Source organism: Myxine glutinosa, chromosome 7 (genome assembly GCF_964187855.1).
Source record: "Myxine glutinosa chromosome 7, kmMyxGlut1.1, whole genome shotgun sequence".
Taxonomy (NCBI): Eukaryota; Metazoa; Chordata; class Myxini; order Myxiniformes; family Myxinidae; genus Myxine; species Myxine glutinosa.
The window spans coordinates 138,184,873-138,200,450 of NC_136267.1; the positions used below are offsets into that span (position 1 = coordinate 138,184,873).

Genomic DNA, 15,578 nt, shown 5'->3' on the forward strand with positions numbered 1-15,578 from the left:
ACTTCTTCCATGCACATTTCGCTCTCGCAACTGTTGCCGAGTCTGATCCACCTTCTCCATTCAGCATGTCTCCTAGGAAACAAAATGTTTTCACACCTTCCAACTTCACGCCGTCTCCAAGATCCAACTCAACATTTCCTCCATCTGCAGCTCCCTCTGTGCACACCTTACACTTGAATGTAGCTGCCACACTGGTTAATGACCCTTTCAGACCACTACATTTTTGATGAACCCACTCAGCGCACATTGTACATTGAATGGAGTTCACTCCGACACCCTTCCTGCACACAGCGCACGGCCACTTCCCAGTTCTTTCCACCTCACCACATGCTTTACCACTTGCCATCACCTTCGTTTTTCCGATATTCACCTTCAGACCTTTTGTCTCAATACATTCCTTCCACTTCATCTTCTCCTTCAGTCCATCCATACTTCTTCAGTACCGACCCCTGATGCACTCCCACCTTCACCTCAAACTCACCTCTCTCTGTTCCCATCCTTCATCCTTACAGCTGTGCGCGCTCTTTTGTACATTGCCATCACGACTCTTCTCAACCATTCCTCCACTCCTAACTTCCTCAATGCCCATGTCACTACTTCACGTGGAACCCCATCAAATGCTTTCTCCAGATCAACACACCCAAGAAACAACTTCTTCCTCTTCTCCATGTACTTCTCCTGCAACTGCCTCACAATAAAAAGCGTGTCTGTCGTTCCTCTTCCGGGCATAAATCCAAACTGCATTTCCTCAATCTTCACTTTCTTCCTTATCATCCTCTCCAACACCCTTTCCAATACCTTCATTCTTATGCAATATAATAACCGTATCGCTTTGCTGCAATGCTGCAATAACCGTATCGCTCGATACGAGCCACAGTCCAGAGGGTCACCTTTCCCCTTTATAGAGGGACGAGGGTACTCAGTTCCCAATCCACTGGAATGCGGCCTTCTTTCACCACCAGATTGCAGATCTCTGTCATTCTCTTCACACCCCAATTTCCCGATGCCTTCAACATATCTCCCACAACTCCCGTCGGCCCTCCCGCTTTTCTACTCTTCTTTGCTTTTATCGCTCCTCAACTTCCTTCTCGGTTATCTTCTCTGCTGGTCCTAAAACTGGGTTACTGTCTATGTTGCCATCCCATTCATTCTCTGCATTCAACAGTATTTCCATATATCTCTTCCATCTCTACCTTTAATTCCATCTGGGTCCACAACGATTTGTCCCACTTCATCCTTCAAGCAACTCACCCCCATCACATCACACCTCTCTTTCGCTATCTGCTTTGCAATCCTGAATACCGCTCTCTGACCCTCTTCCAAATCCAAGCGTTCTCCGAACATTTTCCTACATGCCTTCTGCGCCTTTGCTACCTCTTTCTTTGCAGCCTTCTTGGCTGCTTTATAACTTCCATGCTCTGCCTTTTCTGCCCCCATACCCTTCGCCTTCTGCCACTCCTTGAACTTCTTCCTCTTCTCGTCAATCTTCTTTCCAACTACAACATTCCACCACCATGTTTCCGAGTGCCCTGGTGGTCCTTTTGTCCATCTATATACCTCACCAACGGCTCCCAACAGACTATCTTTCATTGACATCCAACCACTTTCAAGCTCAACCACATCATCCTCTACCATACTCAGCCTCTCTTTTAATGCCTCCCTCACTGTCACCTCTTTTAACCTCCACACCTTCATTCTCGGTTGGTACTTCACCCGCCGAGCTCTCCTCGCACCTTTCACCCTTATGTCGCAGATAACCAAGTGGTGCGGTGAAAAAGCCTCCTCCCCCGGGATCACGTTTGTGTCCCGGAGGTGCTCCCTATCTCGCCTACACACCAGCAGGTAGTCAACGGTTGTCGTCGACCCACCTGACGTGTATGTAACAAGCTTATTATCCTCTTTCTGGAACTGAGTATTACAAATCAACAAATCAGCTCCATCAGCAAACTCCAAAATCCTTTCACCTTCTCCATTTCTCACACCATATCCGTAACCCCCATGAACTCCTTCAAAATCGTCCATGCTACTTCCCACACGGCCATTTAGGTCTCCTCCCACCACAACAACTTCCTCATCTTTCACGTTTTCCATCAGCTTCTCTATTGTTACACCAGAGAAAGTGGATTAAGTGTGGGAAAGGATGGAAGCAAGTCTGGAGAAATCTCTGAGATTATTTGCACAACAAGATCACTGTTCATATTCCAGTGCAAGGAAGATGGTCAAGACACTCAAAATTTATCCTTACAAAATTCATGCAGTGTACCAGTTACTGGAGCCAGATAAAGAGAAACGTGTAGCCTGCTGTGGTTGGCTCCAGAGAATGGTAAGATAACAAGACAATGCTTTGGATGATTTTTTTTTTTTTTTTTATTTTTTTTTTTTGCAGAAGAAGCATGGTTTCATCTTTCTTGGCATGTACATTCACAAAACACTCATTTATAGCTAAAGTGAACAACCTGCAATGCATGAAAGGCCGTTACATTCCGTGACAATTGGTGTTTGGTGTGCTGTGAGTCTGCAAATAATTATTAGCCCAAGTTTCTTCTCCGAAACAGTAAACTCAGAGCGTTACATCAACATAATCCATGAGTTTCTTGGGCACCTTACAGAAGACAATCAACCGAGGATGGTTTAAGCAATATGCTGTCATGAGTCACACTTTTTGCGATACAGCATGAACGAAATTACGCTACTCTATGGTGACTGTGTAATGTCCATGTCATGATGGCCTCCTCAATCCCCAGATCTTGCATCACCAGATTAATTTTTGTGGGGATATAATAATAATAATAATACATTTATTTTATATAGCGCTTTTCAAGAAGCCCAAAGACGCGATATTTGAAGGATATAGTGTACGCTACAAATCCACACACTCTTGGTGAATTAAAAGCAATAATCTGTGACACAATAAGCAATATTCCCCAAGAAATGCTGCACTCTATGTCGGAGAGCATGCTGCAAATAATGAAATTGTGTCTGCAACATGGTGGTGGACACTTTAAACGCTTAATTTAAGTTAATCAATTGTGTGGATCATGCCACGTCTTTGTGTCGAATTAGGCTACATTTACACAAAATATTTGGTTCCTAACTGGTTTAATTTTTAGTGTGTGGGAATTATTTAGGGTTCTCAGATTTAAAAAAAACAATCACCCTGTAGTAGGATTAAAAATAAAAATGTGCCCTCCACCCAAATGACATTGTACTTTGCATGATATACTGGGACCCTGTTGAGGCTTGTAAGTTCTAGTTTCAAAGTCACCACAATAGTGGGTTTGTTTGGAAAATGTCCCACCACTATTCACACTATTTGTAGTTCTCCGCTTCTAGCATATCTGTCTTCAATTGCAAGTTCATATATTCAGATAGTGGTTGTTTTTTGCTGTTTACTTGTCTGTGGTAATATTAACAAGCATTTGTGGTATCTGAAAATTGTTGTACGACACATTATTTCTAGGAAGCTTTAAAGGTCGGGAGCAAACGCCACAACTGTGTGGCAATGTGGTTATCCCGGCATGACCGTGCGCTCGCCTGGCTCTCCTATCTGCACATCGTGGAATTTAACCGCCTTCCCGAAGGCATTCACGATCCCATGGCGCCAATTCCTGGGCACCTGATTTGTTCCAAGTTGCCGCTCATCCCGTGGAACAAAGTTGTTGACCTGTACACTGCACCTGATACCTTGCTGGCACTGCTGAATGGTGGGGGTACTTCGAAGAGTCTGCTTCTCTCATCTTCTTTCCTTCACCCACCCCCACTCCACTCCGTCCGATCGTATTTCCCTCATCTGTACCTCCTCACCTTGTCTTCATGTCATTCTCTCATGCAATTTTCATTTTTGACCATTTGCCTTGTTTTGAAGATGAGGGATGATTTGGTAATGCCTATGCAACATTCATCCACTTTTGTTTGTCATTTCAGAAGCTCTCACTTCCTGCCAAGATGCTGAGAGCATTAGTGGGGGTGATGAGGGGGAAGACCCTTTTGTTGCCATCTATCGCAACATGGCACGACTACTACTACTCTGTTCTCGGTATTTTCTTAACGTGATCCTTTGTCCTTTGATAAAAGGTTTTTATTTTTTATTTTTAAATGTCAGTTTCGTATCATTAACTCTAATGGGTAATGTTGGGCAGCAGGACTGTGAGATTTGTCACTGCTTGCCTCCTGAGGGTGTGCGTGCGTGCGTGTGTTTGTTCGTTCGTTCGTTCGTGTTTTATATGATTCTTCCTGTGCCTTTCCTCAATACAAGAGTACTCTTCCTCAAGTTGGTTCGGACAGCAAAACCTTTTGAGCTAAAACTTCTCTCAAACTTTGCTTTCTATCCTAGGCAGGATGAGGCCTCTGAAGTGTGCATGCGTGCATGCAATGCCTGTCCCGCTTCAATGGCTGCTGTGGAACTAAGGGTTGAGGTCCTAGTTGCCATCGGAGATGGGGACTCTGCGGCAGAGGCATGGCTAGAGGCCTGGCAGAAAACGCCAAGTGATCCAAGGCTTGCTTACTACACGGCTCGTTTCCTCTTCTCTGTGGTGAGAACTGAGAACTAGTCTGGTTTTCTTGTAAATGTTATCATTATCCCCACATTAAAAAATCAAACAAAAAAAAAACCGGAAGGATATTGTAACCGGCTCCCGGCCTGTCCATTTGCCACCCATCATGCTATCTCCTAATCGGTTGGGCAGAAATTCACCAAACTTGGTTGTTGGGCAATTCTGCATGGCAGAGGACAAAAAAAGCGAATTTAAAAGTTTATGAAATCCCATGTCTTGTGTGAACAAAAGTCGACTTAACAAGGAACAGAAAACAATTTTTTAATGGCTTCATTGGTTTGCATGAAAATTTAATTTGAAATTTGGAGACTGTTTGGGCTTGAAGTATGGGAACCATGACTGAATCTTACAAAATTCAATAAGCCCTTGAATCAAGAACTTATTCCTCGATATACTTGTAAATTTTACAGGGTTATACCCGGGAATCTTATCTTATGAAGAACTATCCACAACTGGATCTGGTATTTGCATAGGAGAATGACCAAATTTGACATTTTTTGCTGTAATTCCATTACCAAAATTTGAAATACGTTTTTCTCCTGAGCTTATTTGTTGCTGAACTATAATATAATTGTAAATTATCTTCCTTCATCTTCCTACTTAAAGCCTCAAATACCAACATCTGAAATATCTTTATTTAATCCTATCAAAACGTTGGTAACGGAATTGCATTGGTAACGGAATTACAACTACTTATTTCTGAGGCTATGTAGTTGTCGTAGTTGCTTGTGTGTTTATTATACAACCACAGGGTGTCAGTCATGAGGGCTTTCTTTGTTTAACCAACAGAGACCAGTAATTAGTCTGCCATATGTTGTCTTCAGACTGAGAGCACATGATCATCTCAAAGTCAAGTGTCAATCTGTAAAATCCGTGGACATCCAGCAAATCGTCGAGTATCTTTGAATTTAATCCACAACAAATGATTATCTTTCTCTGCCATGAGTTGCAAGTAGCCAAGATAAATATGACAAAAGCGATGAGAATGGTGTTGGTACCAACAATGATGATAAACAGAACAATGGTTCCTGAAACAACTTGCCTTCACCTCCTGAAAGGCAAATCCAACGGAAGGCAATCTCATTTCCTTTCACAAAGCCAGGAACAAGTGTGTCTACCCTCAGGAGAGCCAGGAAACAATATCTCTCTACTCTCAAGAGTGAACTCTCAAACCTGTCTCCCTCTTCCAAATCCTGGTGGTATCTGGTCAAATCTGTTTCTGGTGTTTGTTCCCCCTCCATTACCTCAAACAGCTACACAGCTGTTCTCCTTGAAATTGACGGAAACCAAAAGTTGACGGACGCCCGGACGACAATACCGCCTGCCCGGACGACAACGGAAGCCTCTCCTCAGTGAAAGACACATGAAAGCCCGCATGGAGTTTGCAAAAAAGCACCTAAAGGACTCTCAGACTGTGAGAAACAAGATTCTGTGGTCTGATGAAACCAAGATTGAACTGTTTTATCTTCCGTCTGGCCATTCTGCCATAAAGCCCAGATCGGTGGTGTTGCAGTGATGGTTGTCCTTCTGGAAGTTTCTCCCATCTCCACACAGGTTCTCTGGAGGTCAGCCAGAGTGACCATCGGGTTCTTGGTCACCTCTCTTACCAAGGCCCTTCTCCCCCGATTGCTCAGTTTGGCCGGGCGGCCAGTTCTAGGAAGAGTCCTGGTTGTTCCAAACTTCTTCCATTTAAGAATTATGGAGGCCACTGTGCTCTTGGGAACCTTCAATATAGCAGAGATTTTTTTGTCGGCTTCCCAGATCTGTGCCTCGACACAATCCTGTCTGAGCTCTGCAGGCAGTTCCTTCGACCTCATGGCTTGGTTTTTGCTCTGATATGCATTGTCAGCTGTGAGACCTTATATAGACAGGTGTGTGCCTTTCCCAATTAAGTCCAATCAATTGAATTTACCACAGGTGGACTCCAATCAAGGTGTAGAAACATCTCAAAGATGATCAAGAGAAATGGGAGGTACCTGAGCTAAATTTCAAGTGTCATAGCAAAGGGTCTGAATGCTTATGTAAATGTGATATCAGTTTTTTTCTTTTTAATAAATTTGCAAAACGTTCTAAAATCCTGTTTTCTCTTTGTCATTATGGGGTATTGAGTGTCGGTTGATGAGGGAAAAAATGAATTTAAACGATTTTAGCATAAGGCTGCAACATAACAAAATGTGAAAAACGTGAAGGGGTCTGAATACTTTCCGAATGCACTGTATGCAGAGTGTACATTTTTAAGGTCATATGCCATGTGGTATGGCAGCCATAATAGCTTGAAAGCCGATATTTAAAAAAAACTCCTTCTCTGAAACTGCTTCACCGATCGATGTGAAACCTGTCATGGCTGGTGAAAATGTGAAACTTGAAAACAGCTGAAGGGATTTAAATCAAACTTTGTTTTTAGGATAGTGAACGAGGACATCTACCTGGTGTGAGACTTTGCAGAGGCATGTTGGCGACACAATCGCAATGTTTTCCACATGAGTTCATCCTCATGCCTGCATAGGTTTATGATATATGTTAGATAAGATGAAAAATAGTGTTGATGTGTGTGTATGTAATGTTTCAGGATCAAAATGTCAGCTGCATTGATTTTGGCTAAATATGGAATATAATGCATTGTAAAGTAGTGTATTTAATCGTCATAAGCGTAATTCCGTTACCATGTATATTTGATACAGTTTGAAACAGTGAAGGATGGTCCAACCAACAATCTGTGGCAGGACTACAGAATTTGAAGCCAATGACCATATAAACAAACATCGAGTTGTATTTGGTCACCACCCACCTTTGATTACTTACAAATTTCATGTTGTTTTTACGAATGCATAATGTTTAGTAGGTAAATCGCCCTATTTTAAATGTCACAAACAGGTGACTTGTATTATAGTTGATATTAAAGGTGGTAACATATGAAAACTTGATGAAGAGAAAACTTGATCGAACATTGCAGCTAAGGATTGTTCAAATGGTGGAGAAAGCACCTCAATCAACTGCCAAACAGATTAAAACTGACCTTCAGACACAAGGTACGACAGTTTCAGCTCACACCATCTGTCGCCAATTCCATGAAAGGGGGGGTTCTACGGTAGGAGACCCAGGAGGACCCCACTGCTGAGAGAGACGTAAGAAAGCCCGACTTGAATTTTCCAAAACACACCTGAACAAGACAAAATCCTTCTGTGGACAGATGAGACCAAATTAGAGCTTTTTGTAAAACACATCATCTCAATGTTTACAGAAAACAAAATGAAGCCTTCAAAGAAAAGAACACCTTCCCACCAAAGAACACCAAAGAAAAGAAGTGAGGGAGTTACAGTCAAACATGGAGGAGGCTCAGTGATGTTTTGGGGTTTGCTGTGTTGCCTCTGGCACTGCGTGCCTTGAATGTGTGCATGGCATTATGAAATCAGGAGATTACCAAGGCATTTTGGAGCGCAATGTCCAACCCAGTGTCAGAAAGCTGGGTCACCGTCGAAGGTCATGGGTCTTGCAGCAGGACAATGACCCCAAACACACTTCAAAAATCACCCAGGAATGGTTCAAGACAAAACGCTGGACTGTTCTGAAGTGGCCAGCAATGAAACCAGATCATGGGGAGATCTGAAAACAGCAGTTGGGAGAAGGCATCCCTCAAATCTGGGAGAACTGGAGCAGTTTGCACAAGAAGAGTGGGCCAAACTGCCAGTAGAGAGGTGTAGGAAGTGCTTGACTGCAGTTATTTTGTCCAAAGGTGTGTTTTGTGTGTGCTACTAAATATTAAGTCTAGGGTGTCAATAATTTTGTCAATGCAATTTCTTTTTTTTCCGATTTAAAAGGATATATTAAGTTCTGAATCAAACACAAAGGTTCTGTAATATTAACAGTGAAATAAAGAATTGTGGAGACAAAATACTTGTCAATCATCTTCTTTTTGGAGAAAATTGTGAGTTATTTGAAAAAAGTGCAAAGGTGACAATATTTTTGGCCATGACTGTAAGAGATGGCTATTTTAATTGAGGCAAGCTTAACAATACTGCTGTTGCTGTTTTCAGGAGCGGATAGAGGAGTCTGCGGAAGTATTACGGGTTTTTATCGAGTCTTTGTACGTGCCAATTCCCTCAGAAACCTGCCAAACTGGAAACTTGTACAGGTACATAATCAAAGATTCTACATCGTAATGTTGTGATTGAGAAACTCAAGTTTGTAATCGCTCTATCGTCAGCTGTCCACTTGTTTTGCCATCTGAATGCATTTGCTCCTTGACTGTTTCTCTCCATACCTTTCTGTAAAAAACGATTATTATATACTCGAAGTTGCAGCTTTTTAGTACTGTTAATAGTTGAAGGTGTTACGGAGGTGGAATGGCAAGCATTGAAAACTGGCAAGGTTTTCCTTTCCCCTTCATTCCATGATATCTGACTTCCTCCATAAAATCCTCTCCTTTCAACTAGTGGAGGCTGCAGTGCCCCAAGGCACAGCTTATTGAGTCCAACCTTTTTCCTCATTTACAGAAACGACCTCTCCGATGCTCTGGAAAGCCCTCTTCCTAGTTGCAGATTATTCCATGTTCTGTTGTACAGTAGTCGTACCCCCATACCCGAATTTGCTCGGAACAGATGATGATGATGATTAGTACTCCCATTCCACTGACTGGCAAATGGCAGCTGCATCACTGATCTGCTGATCTGGATTTGATAAGTTGTTCATCTGACAAATGTAACAAGTCTCTCAGTCTTGCCTTTTTGCACTGGAAGGATCAACAAACAAACCAAAGTATCTATTTCCATGGTCAGCCACTCTAACTTCTAGGCCTCACCATCAGCCATGTACTGTCCTGGGCTGATCATATAGCAAAGCTGTCCTACAAAGCCAGCCACTGACGGGGCATCCTCCAACGTTCCAAGGCATGCGTTGAAAAATCAAAAATGCTCACCCAGCCTGATTGAAATCACAATAAAGTGCTGCTCTTCCATATGGGCTGGTGCACCAGCATCACATCAGTCTGTCTCCCTTGGATTCACTGGAATTTTAGTTCCAGTGACTAAAATGGTGAGGCCTAACACTTCTAGGCCTCACCATCAGCCATGTACTGTCCTGGGCTGATCATATAGCAAAGCTGTCCTACAAAGCCAGCCACTGACGGGGCATCCTCCAACGTTCCAAGGCATGCGTTGAAAAATCAAAAATGCTCACCCAGCCTGATTGAAATCACAATTAAGTGCTGCTCTTCCATATGGGCTGGTGCACCAGCATCACATCAGTCTGTCTCCCTTGGATTCACTGGAATTTTAAACTCCCAATACAGTAAACCCTCAAATATCATGGTGGTTGCGTTCCTGGAAAATGCCACGATAGTTAAACCGCAATAGTGGATACCAATGGCCGATGGGAAAAGGGTCGTTTTGTTTGTTGACTTCGAGAAAATATTGAGGAAAGCCGGCGGCAGCCAGCAATAAACATGGAATATACCAATATATATATACTTAAACGCAAAAGAAACTTACCACCTTTGAAACCTTTGAATATCAACAATAACACTGCGTGTAGTAAATGTGGGAACTTATTTGTGGACAATAGTGTCCTCACTGTCAAACAAAACGGTCACGGATGGTCACTTGAACCTTCAATGGTCACTTCATAGCACAGCTGTTGAACAGCCGTTTTGACTGTCAGTGATTAGCCAAGGGGTACGGGATGATTTTAATGAGCTGCACGTGATGTCTTGATATTGGCTTTAAAAAGGCCAGTGCAAAATGGGCATTTCAATCAACATGCCACGATTGTCAAGGGATCAACGGCAGCGTGCCCTGGGCATGCTGCAAGGCGGACTGAGCTACCGTGAGGTGGCACGTCGCCTTGGCTGTTCACACCAGACGATATCGGCCCTGGTGGACAGAGACACCCTCCACAACTCTGCAGATGACAGACCTCGATCAGGGAGGCCGAGTCACCACTGCAAGGCAGGACAGGCAGATGGTCCGAAGTCACCTGCGGGATCGATTCCGTCCAGCATCCCGCACTGCGGCAGAAACTCCGGGGCGTGCAAACCCACGGATCTCCAATGATACTGCACGAAGACGACTGCATGACTATGGTCTGACTGCCAGAAGACCATACAGAGGCCCCGTGATGACGGCTGCCCATCGCCGCAACCGACAGAGATGGTGCCAGCAGCATCAGCGGTGGACCTTGGCGCAGTGGAACGAGGTCGCTTTCAGCGATGAGTCAAGGTTCTGTGTGGACAGTCCTGATGAGCATGAGCATGTCTGGAGAAGAACTGGTGAGCGATATGCCGATTGTTGCGTGCGTCAAGCCAACAGGTGGGGTGGCCCAAGTGTGATGGTGTGGGCCGCCATATCAGGCCGGTACAGGATGCCACTGGTGGTTGTGGATGGGAATCTTAACGCCCAGCGGTATGTGGATAACATCCTGCGACCTCATCTGCTGCCATTCCTGCTAGACCACCCAGAACTGAGAACCTTTCAGCATGACAACGCTTGTCCCATGCTGCTCGCTTTACCACTGCATTTCTCCAAGGCGAGAACATCAACACCATGCAGTGGCCTGCGCTGTCCCCTGACCTGAATCCCATAGAGCACCTGTGGGGTGAGCTTTGGAGACGCGTAGTTGGCAGGGCCAGGACACGGGCAGAGCTGCTTCAGACATTGAGGACTGAGTGGGACAGAATCCAGCAGCAATCCATCCAAAGACTGGTAGGCAGTATACGCCGACGATGCACTGCCTGTATCCAAAACAATGGTGGCCACACACGCTATTGAAAGGGGACTGACATTGCACCCTGTGCTGTTCTATACTGTAGAACAAACTGATGAGATGGTGTATCTTGGTCAAAAACTTGACATGTCATCAATAAAATGCCAATGTTTCAATTAGCAATTGTTGGTTTGTTTTATTTTGAACTGTTACAATTTTATTACATTTCAAACAAGTGGTAAGTTTCTTTTGCGTTTTCGGTCTTTTTGAAGTTGGTCAAAATGGTCAAAATGGTCAAATTTTTCGGTCAAAATGCCCATTTTGCACTGGCCTTTTGAAAGCCAATATCAAGACATCACGTGCAGCTCATTAAAATCATCCCGTACCCCTTGGCTAATCACTGACAGTCAAAACGGCTGTTCAACAGCTGTGCTATGAAGTGACCATTGAAGGTTCAAGTGACCATCCGTGACCATTTTGTCTGACAGTGAGGACACTATTGTCCACCAATAAATTCACACATTTACTACACGCAGTGTTATTGTTGATATTTAAAGGTTTCAAAGGTGGTAAGTTTCTTTTGCGTTTCAGTATATATAGACTTGGCATTTAATATGGAATATTTTTTTTGTGGGGGTGAACTTACTTTTCAAGATGACTTCGAACCAAAAGTTCATTGGAATTATGTTGAAATTATTCTAGATTTTGTTAATGTGACCTTTAAAAGAAACAAAAACCACATTTGACATTTCGAAGCAAATAAATTGATCCTTGAAAGTGATGTAAACTGATATCGAACTCAATTCACGGACAGTACTGTGTTAAACTTCTGTGCGTTTTCCAGAAGTATCTGTTTATTTTGCACATTAGCCAAAAAAATGTTTTTAACAAAAGTAAAATTACGACTGGGATTACGGACAGGAAAATTACAGTTCAGTACTTCGTGTAACCCCCATGAGCATTCAGGAGAGCACGTACACGTTGAGGCATGCTGTTCACACGAGATTTGCCAAGGTTTGGACAGGAATCGCTTGCCATGCAGTTACAATAGCCTGCTGCAATTCACGCACAGAGGCAGGCTGCTGGTCCAAGTTGTCGATTTGACGCGTTAATTCTGCCCACAAGTTCTCTATCGGATTCATATCCGGGGACATGGCAGGCCACTCCATATGCTCTACACCACGGTCAGCAAAAAAGTGTTGGATCATGCGAGCACGATGAGGCCGTGCATTGTCATCTTGGAAGACAAAGTTTCCTCGAAAGGCTGCACGAACAAATGGAAGCAATGTTTCTTCCAGAATGGCCCTGTGCTTGAACTGGTTCACGTTTCCATTCAGAACAACCAGGTCAGTTTTGCCCCCTGCATGAAAAGCAGCCCAAACGGTCACCCGACCACCTCCAGCTTGGACTCGTGGCACTATACAATCTTCGTTGTAGGCTTCATGCACTTGTCTGCACACTCGGGCGCGGCCATATTGACGATAGACCAGAAATCTAGACTTGTCACTGAAGATCACGTGATTCCAGTGTCCTGGCTGCCATTGACGATGCTCTCTGGCCCACTGCAATCGGTGCTGGCGGTGTTGTCTGATCAGACGTGGCTTTCTCAGGGGACGCCTGGCACGATAGCCTGCTTGAACCAGTCGTTGGCTGACTAGCCTTCTGGATACAGGCACATTTGTCAGTTGCTGCCACTCAGCCCTAAGCCGATTAGCTGACTTGGTACGGCCATTGCGGACTAACCGGTGCAGCTGGCGATCCTCCCTCCTTGTGGTTCTGCGGGGACGTCCTGACCTCGGTATTGGAGTAGGGGCACCCCTCTGAGCATTTCGTTTCAGGATCTTTGACACCTGACCTTGAGTGATGCCATACTGCCGAACAATAGCATGCTTTTTCATGCCGGAATTTCATAAAGCCACCACTAAATGACAAACAGCATTGTCGAGTTGACGGACCATCTCCAGGGGAAGCGGCAATAACTTTTGTAGACGTGCAGCAGTTGTTTTCCACTAATACAGAACGCAACAAACCTTATATACCCGATTGTGAAGCCAATCGTCAAATGTACCTGTCCGTACATTTTGTCATGCCACCTGTGATATATTCCTGTTATTGACTTCTTGCTGTGGCAGACAATCAGTGACATGGTTCTTTTAACAAAGAAATCACCGAAGCATAAAAGAAACTCACCAGATTGATATACCGAGTTCAGAAGGTAAACCCAAGTCAAGAAAAAAAAAATATTCCATATTAAATGCCAAGTCTGTATATATAAATCATGCTGACATTAAAATCAACGTAAATAAAATAAACAACACAAGACTTTTACCTTTCAAAATTATTCCAAAACAGCGTTGAGGTGATTTTTACAAAACAGAGAGGTGGGTGAGGGTAAAGATATTGCGTACGTACTCTGCTGTAAATAGAAAACGCAAGATTTAGCTCGAGATGATGATGGCTGTTGGATCATCGGGAGCACGACGAAGCTGCCTGCTGCATTGCCACATAGAAGGGTAAGACTGTCGTTAGCCACTTTGAACCCTGGAGCAGATCTTTCCTCCTTGGACAGGAAGGTACGAGATTGCATCCTCGGCCAAAAAAAATTCCGTCTCTTTGGCGTTAAAAACTCGCTCTGGCATAAATCCCTTTGCCTCGGTTAGTTCAGTGAGCTGCGGTGGGTAGTTGTGCGCAGTGTCAAGGTCTTCCATGGTTGATTAAACTTGAGCCTTGAGCTCCAGGTGCATCTTGGAAATGTTGGTAAATCCGCAATGGTTTGTTCCGTATTGTCGGACCACTCAAAAAGGTAATCTGCAATGGTTTCTCCCGGCAATGATTTCTCCCACATCACCGGTCCACTAAAAGGCACTTTTTATGTTTGGTCCTCGATCCAAACATTAAGTGCTTTTTCCATCCTTTTAATTAGAGTATCATGGGACTGGAATTGGACTTTTGTGCTTTTCTGGTGGGAATACTTGCACAAATTGATCCCATAATGGCGGCCCACAGATGCCAACTGCCAACCAATCGAAACTATATTTTTTTCTGCACAATTTCATTACCTTTCTCTGACTTTTCGCATAATTGATTTTGTCCATCGTTTTCTATTTGGGTGCCATTATTACATGTTGTGTGTCTACTAGATCTTGTAGATCTAGTATTACAGAATCTACATATGTCATTTCCTGTTCGACGATTCCTTATTAAACTTTCCTTCGTTCCGTATGCTGGTATTTTTACTACAATTAACGGTGCGCGAGAAACAAGAAAAGGCTCGTAATGGGAGGTAATCGTACACACAGACGCAAACAATGAACGACTCATCTCAGCTCAAAAACCGCAATTGGCTGAAATGAAATACTGCGATAAAATTGGAACGCAATCGATTGCCCACCATTGGTCAAAACCCGTGATATTTGAGGGTTTACTGTATTGGTATTTCCTATGTTGAGTCTGAAGCACAAGTTCTGTTGCTGTCATGGCGCAGACTCCTCGTCGTTAAATGCCTCTCCTTTGGTGTAGCCCCCCTTTCCTCCCTTAATCCTCTGACCCTCCCCGGCTCCTTCAGGATGCATGTTCTTCCAGCAACCTCCTCCTGGATGAACTCTCCAAATTCAGCTTTCCACACACCTCCACTCTTTTCCACTTAAGGAACTGCTTTCCAGATTGTTCATTTGCATTCTTCCCTCTAGTTCTTTAAGCAAGCAGTTTACCATCATCTTGTCATCGTCCATCCCTACCTATGATCTTTTCCTACCTTCATTAACCCTACCTTACTGAACCCACTTAATTGCAGTTTACTGTTTTATGCTCTATTCTCACTCTTTTCCTCTTCATTCAATCCCTTGCTCATGTCCAACCACTGCGCCACTGCTCCATCGTTGGTACATTGCCTTTTCCTGTCACTTTAATTTTCCATGAGCCTATATTTTGTATATAAAAAGAAAACCCGGTCTGGGTTTGCTTTCAGGTACTTGGGAAAAAATTGTGAAAAAAAAAAAATTTTTTTTTTGATGCACAACCTCATTTGGATGCATCATACATGCAGATTACCACATACTGTGATGATTGTTTTTTCAGAAGTGTTCTGGGGTGCTTGCTGGATGGAGATTTTCAAGCTCCCAGCCTGAAAGATGAGGTGTCAAGTTTGACGTTTCGAGCAAGCCTTCCATTTGTCTGGCTCAATTTCTGGTGATCTGCTTACACTTGTCTTGAAAAAAAAATTTCATCATTTTTCCTTGTGTAGAGATTACTATTTTATTTGTTATTGTGTAATGTTCACTACCGGTCAAAAGTTTTAGAACGCCTCAATTTTTCCAGTTTTTATTGAAA

The 15,578-nt window shown here is 43.6% G+C and overlaps 1 protein-coding gene across 2 annotated transcripts in view; it reads left to right on the plus strand.

The window, feature by feature from the left end:
* Positions 1 to 15,578, plus strand: part of ZFC3H1 (zinc finger C3H1-type containing) — a 126,120-nt gene that overhangs the window by 77,343 nt on the left and 33,199 nt on the right. For both annotated transcript variants that reach the window (XM_078782334.1, XM_078782335.1), the window contains 5 exons: positions 3,461 to 3,704; positions 3,925 to 4,036; positions 4,334 to 4,532; positions 8,588 to 8,685; positions 15,327 to 15,437. In XM_078782334.1, the coding sequence (XP_078638460.1) occupies positions 3,461 to 3,704; positions 3,925 to 4,036; positions 4,334 to 4,532; positions 8,588 to 8,685; positions 15,327 to 15,437 (764 nt within the window). The remainder of the gene's footprint in view (positions 1 to 3,460; positions 3,705 to 3,924; positions 4,037 to 4,333; positions 4,533 to 8,587; positions 8,686 to 15,326; positions 15,438 to 15,578) is intronic.